The following is a 13,707-nucleotide window of genomic DNA, read 5'->3' as shown; positions in this document are numbered from 1 at the left end:
CATTGTCGAGAGGAGATGGAGACAGTGAAATATGTTCTATTTCAGTGCCAGAAATATGTGAGAGTACGGGAGCGATTATTATTTGATTTGGGGAAATCTTCAGGGGATGTAGTATTGAATTATTTATTTTGTTTCCTTAGGGAGATGGGTTGGATTTAGACCTTCACTGTCTCTGGTCCACATTCCAGTCCAGTTGGTGGCGGTTATGCACCTTAAAGTTGGTTGCCAACTGCCATATAAAATCCACAGAATAAGGAGACCAGCCTCACACTCCAGTACAGTAGATGGCGGCATATGCACCTTTCAGTTGGTTGCGATCTGCCAAAAGAAGAAGAACAGCCGTGAGTGGCGGTAGTCGGCCATATTGTCCCTGAGACAGCAAAAATCATACGCAAGTACACCGGCGAGAGGAAAGGAAGGGACCCTGCCTTCACTCCGCTCCTAAAAGAGGAGTTGGGTCACAGATTTTATCAAAGAGGTAACTATACAATGGAAGTTATGACTGGTTCAAATTATTTTATGAAACAAGAAGTCAGTTAGCTATCTAGCTAGTTTTCAAGCTTGCCATTGGGACTGGTGACTAACGCGTTAGCTAACTGGGCTAGATGAGACTACCGGTAGCTAGCTACTGTAGTTGGATAACAAAACTGTCCAATGTAGTTATTACTGCGCAAACCAGCCATGCGTTAGCTAGCTAGATGTGTGAAAGTGCTAACCTTAGCTAGTATAGCTAATCTTTGAAGCAACCCCTCAGCGTTTCCTAGTCTTGGTCTTGGGGACCCCAAGGGGTGCACGTATTGGTTTTTTCCCTAGAAGCACCATACAGCTGATCCAAATAATCAACTGATCGTTAAGCTTTGATCATTTGAATCTGCTGTGTAGTGTTAGGGCAAAAATCAAAACGTGCATCCCTTAGGATCGCCAGGAACGAGTTTGGGGATACGCTGCAACCTACAATTGTTACATTGATTTCGTTAACGTTCTTATTTTAATAGGTATAGGTATGGTTTTTAATTTATTTAAAAATGTATTTAACTAGGCAAGTCAGTTAAGAACAAATTATTATTTACAATGAAGGCCTACTTATAAAGCCCCTCCGGCCAAACCCTCCCCTAACCCGTACGAAGCTGGGCCAATTGTGCACCGCCCTATGGGACTCGGTTATTGATACGGCCCGGGATGGAACCCGGGTCTGTAGTGACGCCTCTAGCAGTGCGATGCAGTGCCTTAGACCGCTGCGCCACTCGGGAGACGTTAGTCTACCTAACTAATGTAACTAGTCACGAGGCACTGAGCAAACAAACCTTTCTTATTCCTCAAAAGCTAGATACACATGTTTGTTGTCAAACATGGCATTCGCTACTGTTACCTACCGTTAGCTAGCTATATCTTAGCCAGAGGGCAGCAACACCACTTTTCCCCAAACGTGTCTTGCATCCATTGTAGAGAAGATTATTCATTACTACGTATTTTTTTAGAATAAAACTGCTAACTTTAGAATGTAGTGGATGTGGAACTCGCCTGTAGCATGTTGGCTGGAGTTAATATTAAACTGAAATCTAAAGGCAACTGTCACTCAGTGGTTCTAGTTGCTCGAAGCAGAACAAAAGCACTCTGTTACAATGGTGTCGTGACCCGGATCTACAGTTGGGCTCTGCCCGGTGCCGAGGCAACTTCAAGGAGGAGTAGGAGGTTGGTCTTTATGACGGGTGATAGTTTGGGACAAAATATCTAAAGGATCATATTATTAAACATACTTTCCAAATGTGGGTCTGTTGTAGACCCACTGCCTCTGCATACCTCGTGTCACTTCATAATGACCAACCATCCTGCCCACCAGCACACTAAGTAGAAATGGAATTGTATATGACTTCTTGCTTCCCACAGACTGTTGCTAAAAGCTCTTACTTTAAGCCTAGGTCAGATACATACTATCAGAGGTAGAGAGCTAGATGTACCAGACACCTCAAAGCTAAGTAAAACTACATATCCCTGGGTCACTTACGAACCAGGTAAGCCCCAAATACACTCATAGTACTCACGTTTTCTTTTTTTTGTATCACATCCGGCCGCATTTGGGATTCCCATAGGGCGGTACACAATTTGCCCAGCGTCATCCTGGGTAGGCCATCATTGTAAATAAGAATTTCTTCTTAACTGACTTGCCTAGTTAAGTAAATGTTTAAATAAATGAAAAACCATACCTATGCCAACCTCTATACAGAGCTAGAGGATATCTTTGACAGGCACCAGAGTTATGACCGTTTGTTGTTGGCAAAGATGAGCGAAGGCTTGACTATTGCAGAGGAAATATGGATAGATATCATCATTTATCAATAGAAGCCTATATGAGTATGTATGAACATTTTTCTGAACAAATGGGAACTTCTGTTAGAGTATAAAAAGTCAAATGTGATAGTATTTTCACACCTTTTTTGACTTTTTTGTGTGGTGTTATTGGTGAATTCCATCAAACGTTGATGATCACGGCAGTAAGAGAATGGATTTTGTATTTTAAACTAAATCAATAGTCGCATAGCTTATCCCCACCAGCTTTAGTAATTAAACATTGTCAATACTTTAGGGGCGATACATTGAACATTTTAAAACAGCCTGCTGGTAATCAGTGTTGTAACAGTGCATCAAATTCCATTACACACACACACCTGTAGAAACGTTGATTGTCTGCACTGGCCATCAGTTCTGCAGGATGTTTTTACACCCATGTCAATGATACGTATTTGATCTGGCCTAGGTGATGGTCTCAAATATAACTGACATTGTTTCTTTCCCCCTGTTTTCTCAGCTGTCCTCCCTTGGTGCCCAACAGCCAAAGCCCCCCTTACCCTCTGCCCTGTCAGGAAGAGGCCCCTGACCTGTTCCCCCACCTTCCCTCTTCTCCCGCCTACTCTCTTCCCTCCTCATCCTTCTCTGCAGTAAGTGCACCCCCCTCTCCTCTGCCAAGCTGTCGGACATGTCAGGACCCGTGCCGAGTCGGGCCCGCGTGTACACCGATGTCAACACACAACGGCCCAGAGAGTACTGGGACTATGAGTCCCATGTGGTGGAATGGGGGTACGCAGCGACCACACACACACTCCCAGTCTCTAACTTAAGTCAGAAAATGTTGGTTGGTGCTCGCTAAACTAACTAATGACGTTCTCTTCTTTGCACATTGAATCTCTGCAGTTTAATTCCAATTTCCTTGAATTATGTAATTGACAAAAACAATTCTGACTGCAGAAATCAAGATGACTTCCAGTTGGTGCGGAAGCTGGGACGTGGGAAGTACAGTGAAGTGTTTGAAGCAATCAACATCACCAACAATGAGAAGGTTGTGGTGAAAATACTCAAGGTAAGGCCACGATGAGAAATCAGTATCATTCAGATCATAGATTTTCCATTCTATTCAGACTCACATTGGCTTGTTGGAATCATATTGAAGTAAAACCACCCAGACAATCAATACAATTGGTCTTTAATTGTGTCCATAGCCCGTCAAGAAGAAGAAAATCAAGCGTGAAATTAAGATCCTGGAGAACCTCCGCGGAGGCCCGAACGTCATCTCCCTTGTAGACATCGTCAAAGACCCAGTGGTGAGTAGGAATGGTGAGGAAAGAACTGTATTACGCTTTTAGAGGGGCTCCCATGACTTTAATGTAACAACCCCTTTTCTTTCAGTCTCGGACACCGGCCTTGGTCTTTGAACATGTCAACAACACAGACTTCAAGGTAAGACGGAGCATCCGCTTAAACACCGGGGTCGTATTCATTAGACCACACAACATCAAAACGGTTTGCGTTTCTTATTGGACAAGTTCAGGTAGTCCGTCCTCGTTGCAGTCTGTTTTCTTCCGTTTCTTGACAGTGTACATCTCTATTCAGAAACAAAGCCCTATGAAACCTTTTTTGGCGTGCATGTTGTTTCCCCGTACTCCAGTGTGAACAGTTGAAGTCGGAAGTTTACATACAACTTAGCCAAATACATTTAAACTCAGTTTTTCACAATTCCTGACATTTAATCCTAGTAAAAATTCCCTGTCTTAGGTTAGTTAGGATCACCACTTCATTTTAAGAATGTGAAATGGCAGAATAATAGTAGAGTGATTTATTTCGGCTTTTATTTATTTCATCACATTCCCAGTGGGTCAGAAGTCTACATACACTCAATTAGTATTTGCTATCATTGCCTTTAAATTGTTTAACTTGGGTCAAACGTTTCGGGTAGCCTTCCACAAGCTTCCCACAACAAGTTGGGTGAATTTTGGCCCTTTCCTCCTGACAGAGCTGGTGTAACTGAGTCAGGTTTGTAGGCCTCCTTGCTCGCACACAATTTTTCAGTTCTGCCCACAAATTTTCTATAGGATTGAGGTCAGGGCTTTGTGATGGCCACTCCAATACCTTGACTTTGTTGTCCTTAAGCCATTTTGCCACAACTTTGGAAGTATGATTGGGGTCATTGTCCATTTGGAAGGCCCATTTGCGACCAAGCTTTAACTTCCTGACTGATGTCTTGAGATGTTGCTTCAATATATCCACATATTTTCTTTCCTTATGATGCTATCTATTTTGTGAAGTGCACCAGTCCCTCCTGCAGGAAAGCACCCCCACAACATGATGCTGCCACCCCCGTGCTAGACCGTTGGGATGATGTTCTTCGGCTTGCAAGCCTCCCCCTTTTTCCTCCAAACATAACGATGGCCGAACAGTTCTATTTTTGCTTCATTAGACCAGAGGACATTTCTCCAGAAAGTACATCTTTGTCCCCATGTGCAGTTGCAAACCGTAATCAGGCTTTTTTTCAGGCGGTTTTGGAGCAGTAGCTTCTTCCTTGCTGAGCAGCCTTTCAGATTATGTCGATATAGGACTCGTTTTACTGTGGATATAGATACTTTTCTATCTGTTTCCTCCAGCATCTTGACATGGTCCTTTGCTGTTGTTCTGGGATTGATTTGCACTTTTTGCACCAAAGTGCGTTCATCTCTAGGACACAGAACACGTCTCCTTCCTGAGTGGTATGACGGCTGCGTGGTCCCATGGTGTTTATACTTGCGTACTATTGTTTGTACAGATGAATGTGGTACCTTCAGGCATTTGGAAATTGCTCCCAAGGATGAACCAGACTTGTGGAGGTCTACAATTTTTTTTCTGAGGTCTTGGTGGATTTCTTTTTTGATTTTCCCATGATGTCAAGCAAAGAGGCACCGAGTTTGAAGGTAGGCCTTGAAATACATCCACAGGTACACCTCCAATTGACTCAAATTATGTCAATTAGCCTATCAGAAGCTTCTAAAGGCATGACATTTTCTGGAATTTTCCAAGCTGTTTAAAGGCACAGTCAACTTAGTGTATGGAAACTTCTGACCCACTGGAATTGTGATACAGTGAAATAATCTGTCTGTAAACAATTGTTAGCAAAATTACTTGTCATGCACAAAGTAGATGTCCTAACCTACTTGCCAAAACTAGACATTTGTGGAGTAGTTGGAAAAATGAGTTTTAATGACTCCAACCTAAGTGTATGTAAACAGGTGCAGTGCTGTCTTCGGGGGCCAGGATGTTTCTTGTCTTGTGGTTCTATCCTCAATCACTGGTACATGATGATCAATTGGAATGGTTGCGTCAAGTTTGGTGTTCCGTAATAGGCCTAAGTGTTACCAGTCAGATGCCCAAGTTGATAGTTTGTGATTTGAGTAATATGTGAACTCTTTGTATTAGATGATGGGTTCAGGTTGGTTAGACAGATATATGCATGGACTCTTCAGGGTTTGGTTAAATCACAGTATTGATTCATCCGTTTTTACTTGCAGCAATTGTACCAGACCCTAACGGACTATGACATCCGGTTCTACATGTTCGAGATCCTCAAGGTGGGTCTCGTAATGTTGTAATTTGGGCGTGTACTACCCCATTTCATTTGTGCTCTTAAAATGTATTGGAATGCCCAGAGACTGCTAGACATGAGTCAGCATTTTCCTTTCCCAAAACAAGAACATTCGGGTGCTTAGAGTATAAGCCCCTTGTTTGTCCGACGGTTACATATTAACCGTCTATTTTCCCATCAACATGTTTGTGCGCCCAGACGGGAAGAAAACATCTGTTTTGTCATCTTTGCATTTCTTTGTTGATTTAAATCCCCAGCCTCCTTGTTAACTTGCAGCCATTATGTTTCTGTCCGCAGGCCCTGGACTACTCCCACAGCATGGGAATCATGCACAGGGACGTGAAACCCCACAACGTGATGATTGATCACGAACACCGCAAGGTGAGTGTTTATGACCAATGCGGCAGAAGCACGCTTATTTCTCTCCATCTGATTTGCCCGTAGACAAGACCTTTGTCATCAGTACATTTAATGTGACAAAAAAAATTATGGTAGTTTAAATTGGAGCTGTAATACAAGCAGATATTGCACAACGACATTACAATGCCCAAGTAGTCCCTCCCTGTTTGTCTCTTTATTTATGTTTGTTGTCCTAATGAACACAACCCTGTTCTGCTCCTCTCAGTATCGATTGTCTGTGTTTGTGTTCTTCCAGCTGCGCCTTATTGACTGGGGTCTGGCTGAGTTCTACCACCCGGGACAGGAGTACAACGTCCGAGTGGCTTCTCGCTACTTCAAAGGACCTGAGCTTCTGGTCGATTATCAGGTATGTTGTCCAGCTACTGTTTAATTGTCAAGCTCAGTCTATATTATTTTCTGTTGTGTAGATCACAGCTACATGCACACATACCCTTTTCACACCATTGAACCAAACTGCTGAGCTGGTTAAGCATCCACCGTAGTTACTGGAACCATGCTCAACACAGCAATGTGAAAACTAAACAGGCAAATCTCCCATTGGTCATTCAAATCCATTTCATTAGATGGTCCCAATATCTCCCTAAGGGGCTGTTGCAGGCTCCTCTTCCATTCCGCCATCTTGGCTTTTCTCTAACTCACTGATTTGACTGTCTTCTTCTTCCAGATGTATGACTACAGTCTGGACATGTGGAGCTTGGGCTGCATGTTGGCCAGCATGGTCTTCAGGAAGGAGCCTTTCTTCCACGGCCACGACAACTACGACCAGGTAAACACTATCCAAAACGTTGTCCACCATGTCGCAAGGGCCACACTCATTACAAGTGACGAGAATAACCTTGGGCCCGTTCAGGAGGGTGAAAGGTTCCAGAACATTCCGATGGAAATGGATTGTATACAACAGATTTGATTATGTCAGGTACTATCGGGAATCCTGTCAGTTCTATTCATGAATGATGATATTTCCCTATGATTTTTTTCCCCTTTGTCAGTTGGTGAGAATAGCCAAGGTGTTGGGAACGGAAGACCTGTACGACTACATTGACAAGTACAACATAGAGTTGGAGCCTCGGTTCAATGACATTCTGGGAAGGTATGTGGTTGTCTGTCTTTACGAATGTGTGGTTTTCTGCACTTGTTTTGGGCACTTTGTAAAGCCAACTCCTGAATCTAAACACACAGCTGCTCTTAACCAGCTTTCCCCTTCCAGACACTCTCGTAAGCGGTGGGAGCGCTTCGTCCACAGTGAGAACCAGCAACTGATCAGTCCTGAGGGTCTGGACTTTCTGGATAAGCTGCTGCGCTATGACCATCAGGCCCGGTTGACTGCCCGCGAGGCCATGGATCACCCCTACTTCTGTGAGTGTGGATGTTGAAGGTTTTTAAAGGTAGACTCAGCGATGCATGAAGTAAACAGCAATATCGGGTTGATTTCCGCAACAACTAAGAGCGTTGAAGTGCAAGGCTAAACTCCTTTGCTGTTCTGGTCCTGTAGATACCACGTTTTAATGACGTGAAGCGTACATGGCCAGATACTATGTCTGGCTGTATGAGAGTACAGTTTCACATCACGCTCATTTGAATGTCTGCGGTGCTTTTCATGACAACGTCATAACGCTGAGTCTACCTTAGTAACTCGGAAAGTTGAGAAACTTAACTTAATTAATAAAAACGTTTTTATTAATTTTCTTAACCTTCTGTGAGAGGAATTTATAGGTTGGTGATGTTCTTAGAATATTCTCTGAAAGTTGCCCACATAATAATGATTGGAATGGAACTGCTGTGGGTTTATTGATTAGATCAGAAAATGATTTAGTTGTGGCTGCTGCTGACAGGAAAGATGATCCCAACTGTAACCCTGTGTGCTTTGTTCTGTAGAGTAGCGTAATATGGTGGTGTAGAGTAGCGTAATATGGTGGTTTGAGCAGAGTAGTGGGATGGTCCTACTTAAATTAGCTTTCAAAGATAATTTACTTAGGATGGCTAATCAGCCGTACCAGTGATTGTCCGGGAGGTGAGTTTAACCTCCACCAGTTCCCTCCTCCCCCCTGGGGGGGGGGGGGGGGGGTCTGGTTGAAGTCATTCATTGCAAACCTGATCTGACCTATTTGGATCCTCACAGGACAGTCATGACATTAGAGGTTTGTTCAATATGTGTTTTCTTGTCCACACAGATCCCATTGTGAAAGAGCAGGGTCGCATGCCAGGGTCGGCTAACCAACCCTGCGGAAATACAGCCGTGAGCACAGCCAACATGATCACAGGTGAGCGCACACACACCGATCAGCCTGAATCCCCTCCCGGCTCCTCGTCTGAACTCCCATTACTCAGTGTTGAGGAGGATGTTTTGTCAGTGGGAGGCCGAGCTTGGAAATGAAATGGATTCAAGCAGCCGACTTGGTCTGTATAAAGATTCAATGAAGCTTGGTCACCTGCTATATGTGTCCAGGCAAATGTCCTCAGTATGCCGTCACTGATGTTAGTCATTTCTCTCTAAAGGCCTTTGTAGACTGTACATCCATATTCTATCTTTTACGATTATAACGTCACACTGTGCAACGTTACCAAATTAATGTCTTTATCAACCTGTACGATTTGATATAGTTCTGTCGCCACATTATGCAATTGGCTTGAGAGGCTAGGTTAACTGCTGCTGTGTGTTTGATCTGTGCATCTGCCAGCAGCGCAAGCCTTTCTTTGCTTATAAACGAGTCAAGTGAGTTCGGGAAAAACTGTAGTATACATCTTAGAAATAGTTTTCACATTCAATTTTTATATATCCGAACTCAGAAGCAGCTTCCCCAAAATATCATGTTGTAGAATGTTTATTTTGATTGCCGATTTTTGTGAGTTTTTCAAAATCCAATCAGGTATGCTGATTACAGATGTTATGCAAGCAAGATTATTAGGGAAATCGTTCTTCTTGCACAGCATGTAAACGTTTCATTTGAACTATTATATCAATCGGACTATTCACAATGATCGTATTCTTGTGTGCCGGCTGTGTTCCTATTGGTCAGTTACCGGGATCGGCTCAACACCAGCCACACAAGACTACGACTGCACGTAGTGTTACTTACAGGCTGACTACACCGCTCCAGTCGCGTGCGTGAGCGTTGCAAAATAAATGTAGAAACCTATATTATTCAATTATTGCACCCACGCCAACGAGCGTCTGTGTTGCCAAGGGCTGAAATAGAAGTCAGTTCCATTTCTGACGCAGATCGTGCTGCAAGTCCTGCCTCTCCCCATCTCCTCATTGGTTTATAGAAGCAGGTACCCACGTGCCATCTCATTGGTTATACCCACGTGGGTGACTGAAAGACGAACGAGGTCGTGGCGGTAATGCACCTAATTTATGAAAGTTGCCAATCGCAATATAAAGTCAAGAGAAGAAAAAGCCTAGAAGGAGGAGAGATGACTAGAAATGATTGGGTTGACCGTTTTATGTGTGGATTAATTGTCGGAGTAGAGGACCTTGTGCATTTTAGGTAAAATAACAACTCAATGTTTATCCCAGGACAAATTAGCTAACAACAGCAAGCTAGCAAAATAGGACAAATTAGCTGGCAAGTGCAAGCTAGCTAGCTAAATTGCCATAAAGGTTTAATGCTTTTCGACCTGTCCCCAAATGAATGTAATTGGTTCAGAATTTGTTTTGATATTTTAACCTGCTTGTTGTGATCGCGTTTGGTGTGGGGGGACAAAATACATATATGCACGATAGCTTATGCGTGCAGCCGGTTTGGGTTCTGTGTTACTTAATTGGCAGACATAGCCCTGTCACACTGATCGAGCCAAGACATCCGACTGTTGTTTATGACCAAAGAATTTGCCCGCGGCGTGCACACTTTTCCCGGGATGGCATAAGAAGGCTAAAATCATACATTTGGCAAAGGCCTTTAAAGATGGGTAGTAAAATAATGACTATCACATTGTCATAATTGACATACTGTAATTTAGTGCAATACCTTTCAGAAGAGCTCAACTCTCAGCATATTTGAGTGCATCCATTGTCATCATTCCTATGTAACTCATTGGTTAATGTAGTCACTGCATCATCAGAACTCCCTTGGAGTGTTTTCTAAGTAACCCACATGCTTAGTTAAGCTAAATTCCCTGTCTTTCTCTCTAGGCATCTCTGCTTTGCCAGTTGCTACTGCCCTGGTCACCCTCACCGGCTCGCCCGTTCTCTCTGCTGCCACCAACGCCCTGAGCATCCCCGTGCCCGCCGCTGCTGGTCCCCCCCAGTGATTGCAACCAACAGGGGCCACTCATTCTGCCCGCGCCACCACCTCTACTCACTCACACAGTCCAACTGCCCTGAGATCCAGGAATGCCAACCTCTGAAGGCAGTCTCATCTGAACAATGTTAGTTTGTATCTCCTTTAATGAACTTGAGGTAAACAGACATATGAAATGAATGTTCTGTGTAATTGATACGTACAGGTATTCCTTTCATCTTGAAGTGACGATGTGGCTGTGTGTGTGTGGCTGTGTGTGTGGCTGTGTCTTATGTTCACAAGCCAAGAATAAGTTACGAATCCACTGGTGACGGGGGTCCCTCCCCTTGCAACACGTTTTGTTTGTACATCACTGACAATGGTCACGCAAAGTAGTTAGCGGAAGGCAACAGGAAAGGACGCTAACATTCATACCAAAAGGAGCAGAATCTGTAGTTTACTAATGCAATGTTGTCAAACAAGACCTGGCTAGAACACCTTAAGCAATCCCCTGTGTTTAGGTCAATCCAGAACTCCATACCACCATTATAAAGACTTCGCCACGGCATTTGAAAGTGTTTGGTGCTGTTCTGTGCTCCAGTCGTGTGTTGAAACACTGAAGCCGCCTCACTCCACCTATACTAATGACACTTTAGTCTGAATAGTATGTCTTGCCTTTCTACCGAACTGGATACCTAGTCTTTTTGATGTAAGGGTTCCCTGACAGTTTTCCTTTTTTGTACTGAAATGCTATGGTGCTGGATGGGTTTAATTTACTGTGGAAACGGTTTGATGGCAGTATTGTCATCCAAATCCAGACAAAGCCATCCGTTCGGTTAATTTGAAACGTTTCTCTCAAACTTGCTGCTTTACAGTTCCTTGAATTAATTCAAGTTGTAAAAAAACCAAAGTTTACTCAATCGTTTGGAAAAAGAGACTGACCAAACCTTTGTTTTCTTGGCGAGTTACACTGAGTTATGTGGAGATAATATGGGGGAGAAAATATTTGTTAGATCACAACAGAATACGAAAGCACCGGAGTCCTGGTTAAGTTGGCTTGAAATGTATTATCTCTGCTGTTCGAACCTGAGGAAAGTTTTTATTTTATTTTTATTTAGTTTGTTTCAAGGCTAAGTTTCGTGATCAATCATCTGTTTGGCTAGACACTGAAGGATGTATTGAACTTGAACAGTTGAATTTTTCCTGTGTTTGTGCCAGAAATGGGAATCTTGTTTGAGTGTTGCTGTACATATGCATTCTTTTTTCATTTGAAATCTCTCAACATATGAAATACATGCATACATCGACATAATGAAGTTGTATGAGTCCTTACATCACTGTATATATTTTTGTCCGTATGTAGACTAGTATTTGAAAATATTTGTGTAAATAAACACATTTTATCAAGTATATCTGATTTGAGTTGACAAAAATCAATTTCCTTAATTATTGTATTTTGACGTCACTTCTACAGTATGCGTTTTTGCTATGTTTTTAAATTAATTGTAACAGTGATAATAAAACTGGTTGTCTGGATCCTAGATGCTGATTGGGGTCTAAGGCACTGCATCTCAGTGCTAAATTGGTCACTACAGACCCTGGTTCGATGCTGGGCTGTATCACAACCGGCCATGATTGGGAGTCCCAAAGGGCGGCGCACAATTGACTCAGCGTCGTCCAGGTTAGGGTATGGCCGGGATAGGTCGTCTTTGTAAATAAGAATTTGTTCTTAACTGACTCGCCTAGTTTAAATAAAAAATAAATTAATTGGACGAGCAGCGTGTTGGCCGTCACACACCTTTGCCTGTTAACAGTTCCATCTGAATGACCACTGCCCCTCCATAAGAATATCATGTTTGTTACTGTCTGAATCATCTCCTGTATTTAGCTGAACTAGAATGTCATGTTGCTGTCTGAATCATCTACTATATTTAGCTCAACTCGTACATTTCCCCTTGCTTCCAGCCTAGCATTTATACTGAACAAAAATATAAACGCAACATGAAACCATTTCAAAGATTTGTTAGTTCAAATAAGGAATCATTCAATTGTAATAAATTAATTTAGGCCATAATCTATGGATTTCACATGACTGGGAAAATAGATATGAATTTGATCACAGAAACCTTTAAAAAATAAAATAGGGCTGTGGATCAGAACCAGTCAGTATCTGGTGTGACCATTTGCCTCATGCAGCACAACACATCTCCTTCACATGCTGTTGATTATGGCCTATGGAATGTTGTCTTACTCTTCAATAGCTGCACGAAGTTGCTGGATATTGGCGGGAACTGGAACACGCTGTCGTACATGTCGATCCAGAGCATCCCACACTTGCTCAATGGGTGACATGTCTGGTGAGTATGCAGACCATGGAAGAAATCTGATATGTTCAGCTTCCGGGGATTGTGTACAGATCCTTGCGACAACGGGGCTGTGCATTATCGTGGTGAAACATGAGGTGATGGCGGCAGATAAATGGCATGACAATGGGCCTCAGGATCTCATGGTAGCTGTGCATTCAAATTGCCATTGACAAAATGCAATTGTTTGTTTTCCGTACCATAACCCAACCGCCACCATGGAGCCCTCTGTTCACAACGTTGACATCCACAAACCGCTTGCCCGCATGACGCCATACATGCGGTCTGCCATCTGCCCAGAACAGTTGAAACCGGGATTTATCTGTGATGAGCACACTTCTCCAACATGCAAGTGGCAATCGGAGGTGAGCATTTCTTACTGAAGTCGGTTACAACGCCAAACTGCATTAGTCCATTAGCTGCTGCTGATGAGCTTCCCTGAGATGATTTCTGACAGTTTTTGCAGAAATTCTTTGGTTGCGGAAACCCACAGTTTCATCAGCTGTCTGGGTGGCTGGTCTCAGACGATCCTGCAGGTGAAGAAGCCAGATGTGGAGGTCCTGGCCTGCAGTTGGACGTACTGCCAAATTCTCTAAAATGACATGTTAGAGAAATGAACTATTAATTTTCTGGCAACAGCTGTTTGACATTTCTGCAGTCAGCATGCTAATTACATGCTCCCTCAACTTGAGACATCTGTGGCATTGTGTTGTGTGAGAACATTTTAAAGTGGCTTTTTATTGTCCCCAGCACAAGGTGTATTGTGTAATGATCATGCTGTTTAATAAGCTTCTTGATGTGCCACACCTGTCAGGTGGAT

General features: G+C 43.1%; 1 protein-coding gene across 1 annotated transcript; it reads left to right on the top strand.

Annotated features, from left to right (window-relative positions):
• Window positions 1–338: 338 nt before the first annotated feature.
• On the top strand, window positions 339–11,936 carry LOC115150132 (casein kinase II subunit alpha). The gene is made up of 13 exons (XM_029693091.1): window positions 339–478; window positions 2,807–3,075; window positions 3,244–3,355; window positions 3,495–3,596; window positions 3,682–3,732; window positions 5,811–5,870; window positions 6,182–6,265; window positions 6,540–6,650; window positions 6,969–7,070; window positions 7,294–7,394; window positions 7,512–7,660; window positions 8,476–8,565; window positions 10,437–11,936. Exons 2-13 carry the CDS (start codon window positions 2,975–2,977, stop codon window positions 10,553–10,555), a joined length of 1,182 nt encoding a protein of 393 aa, XP_029548951.1. The 5' UTR covers window positions 339–478; window positions 2,807–2,974; the 3' UTR covers window positions 10,556–11,936.
• Window positions 11,937–13,707: the final 1,771 nt, after the last annotated feature.

Source organism: Salmo trutta, chromosome 16 (assembly GCF_901001165.1).
Source record: "Salmo trutta chromosome 16, fSalTru1.1, whole genome shotgun sequence".
In the NCBI taxonomy this organism is placed as follows: Eukaryota; Metazoa; Chordata; class Actinopteri; order Salmoniformes; family Salmonidae; genus Salmo; species Salmo trutta.
This window is presented reverse-complemented; position numbering and strand designations above follow the sequence as displayed.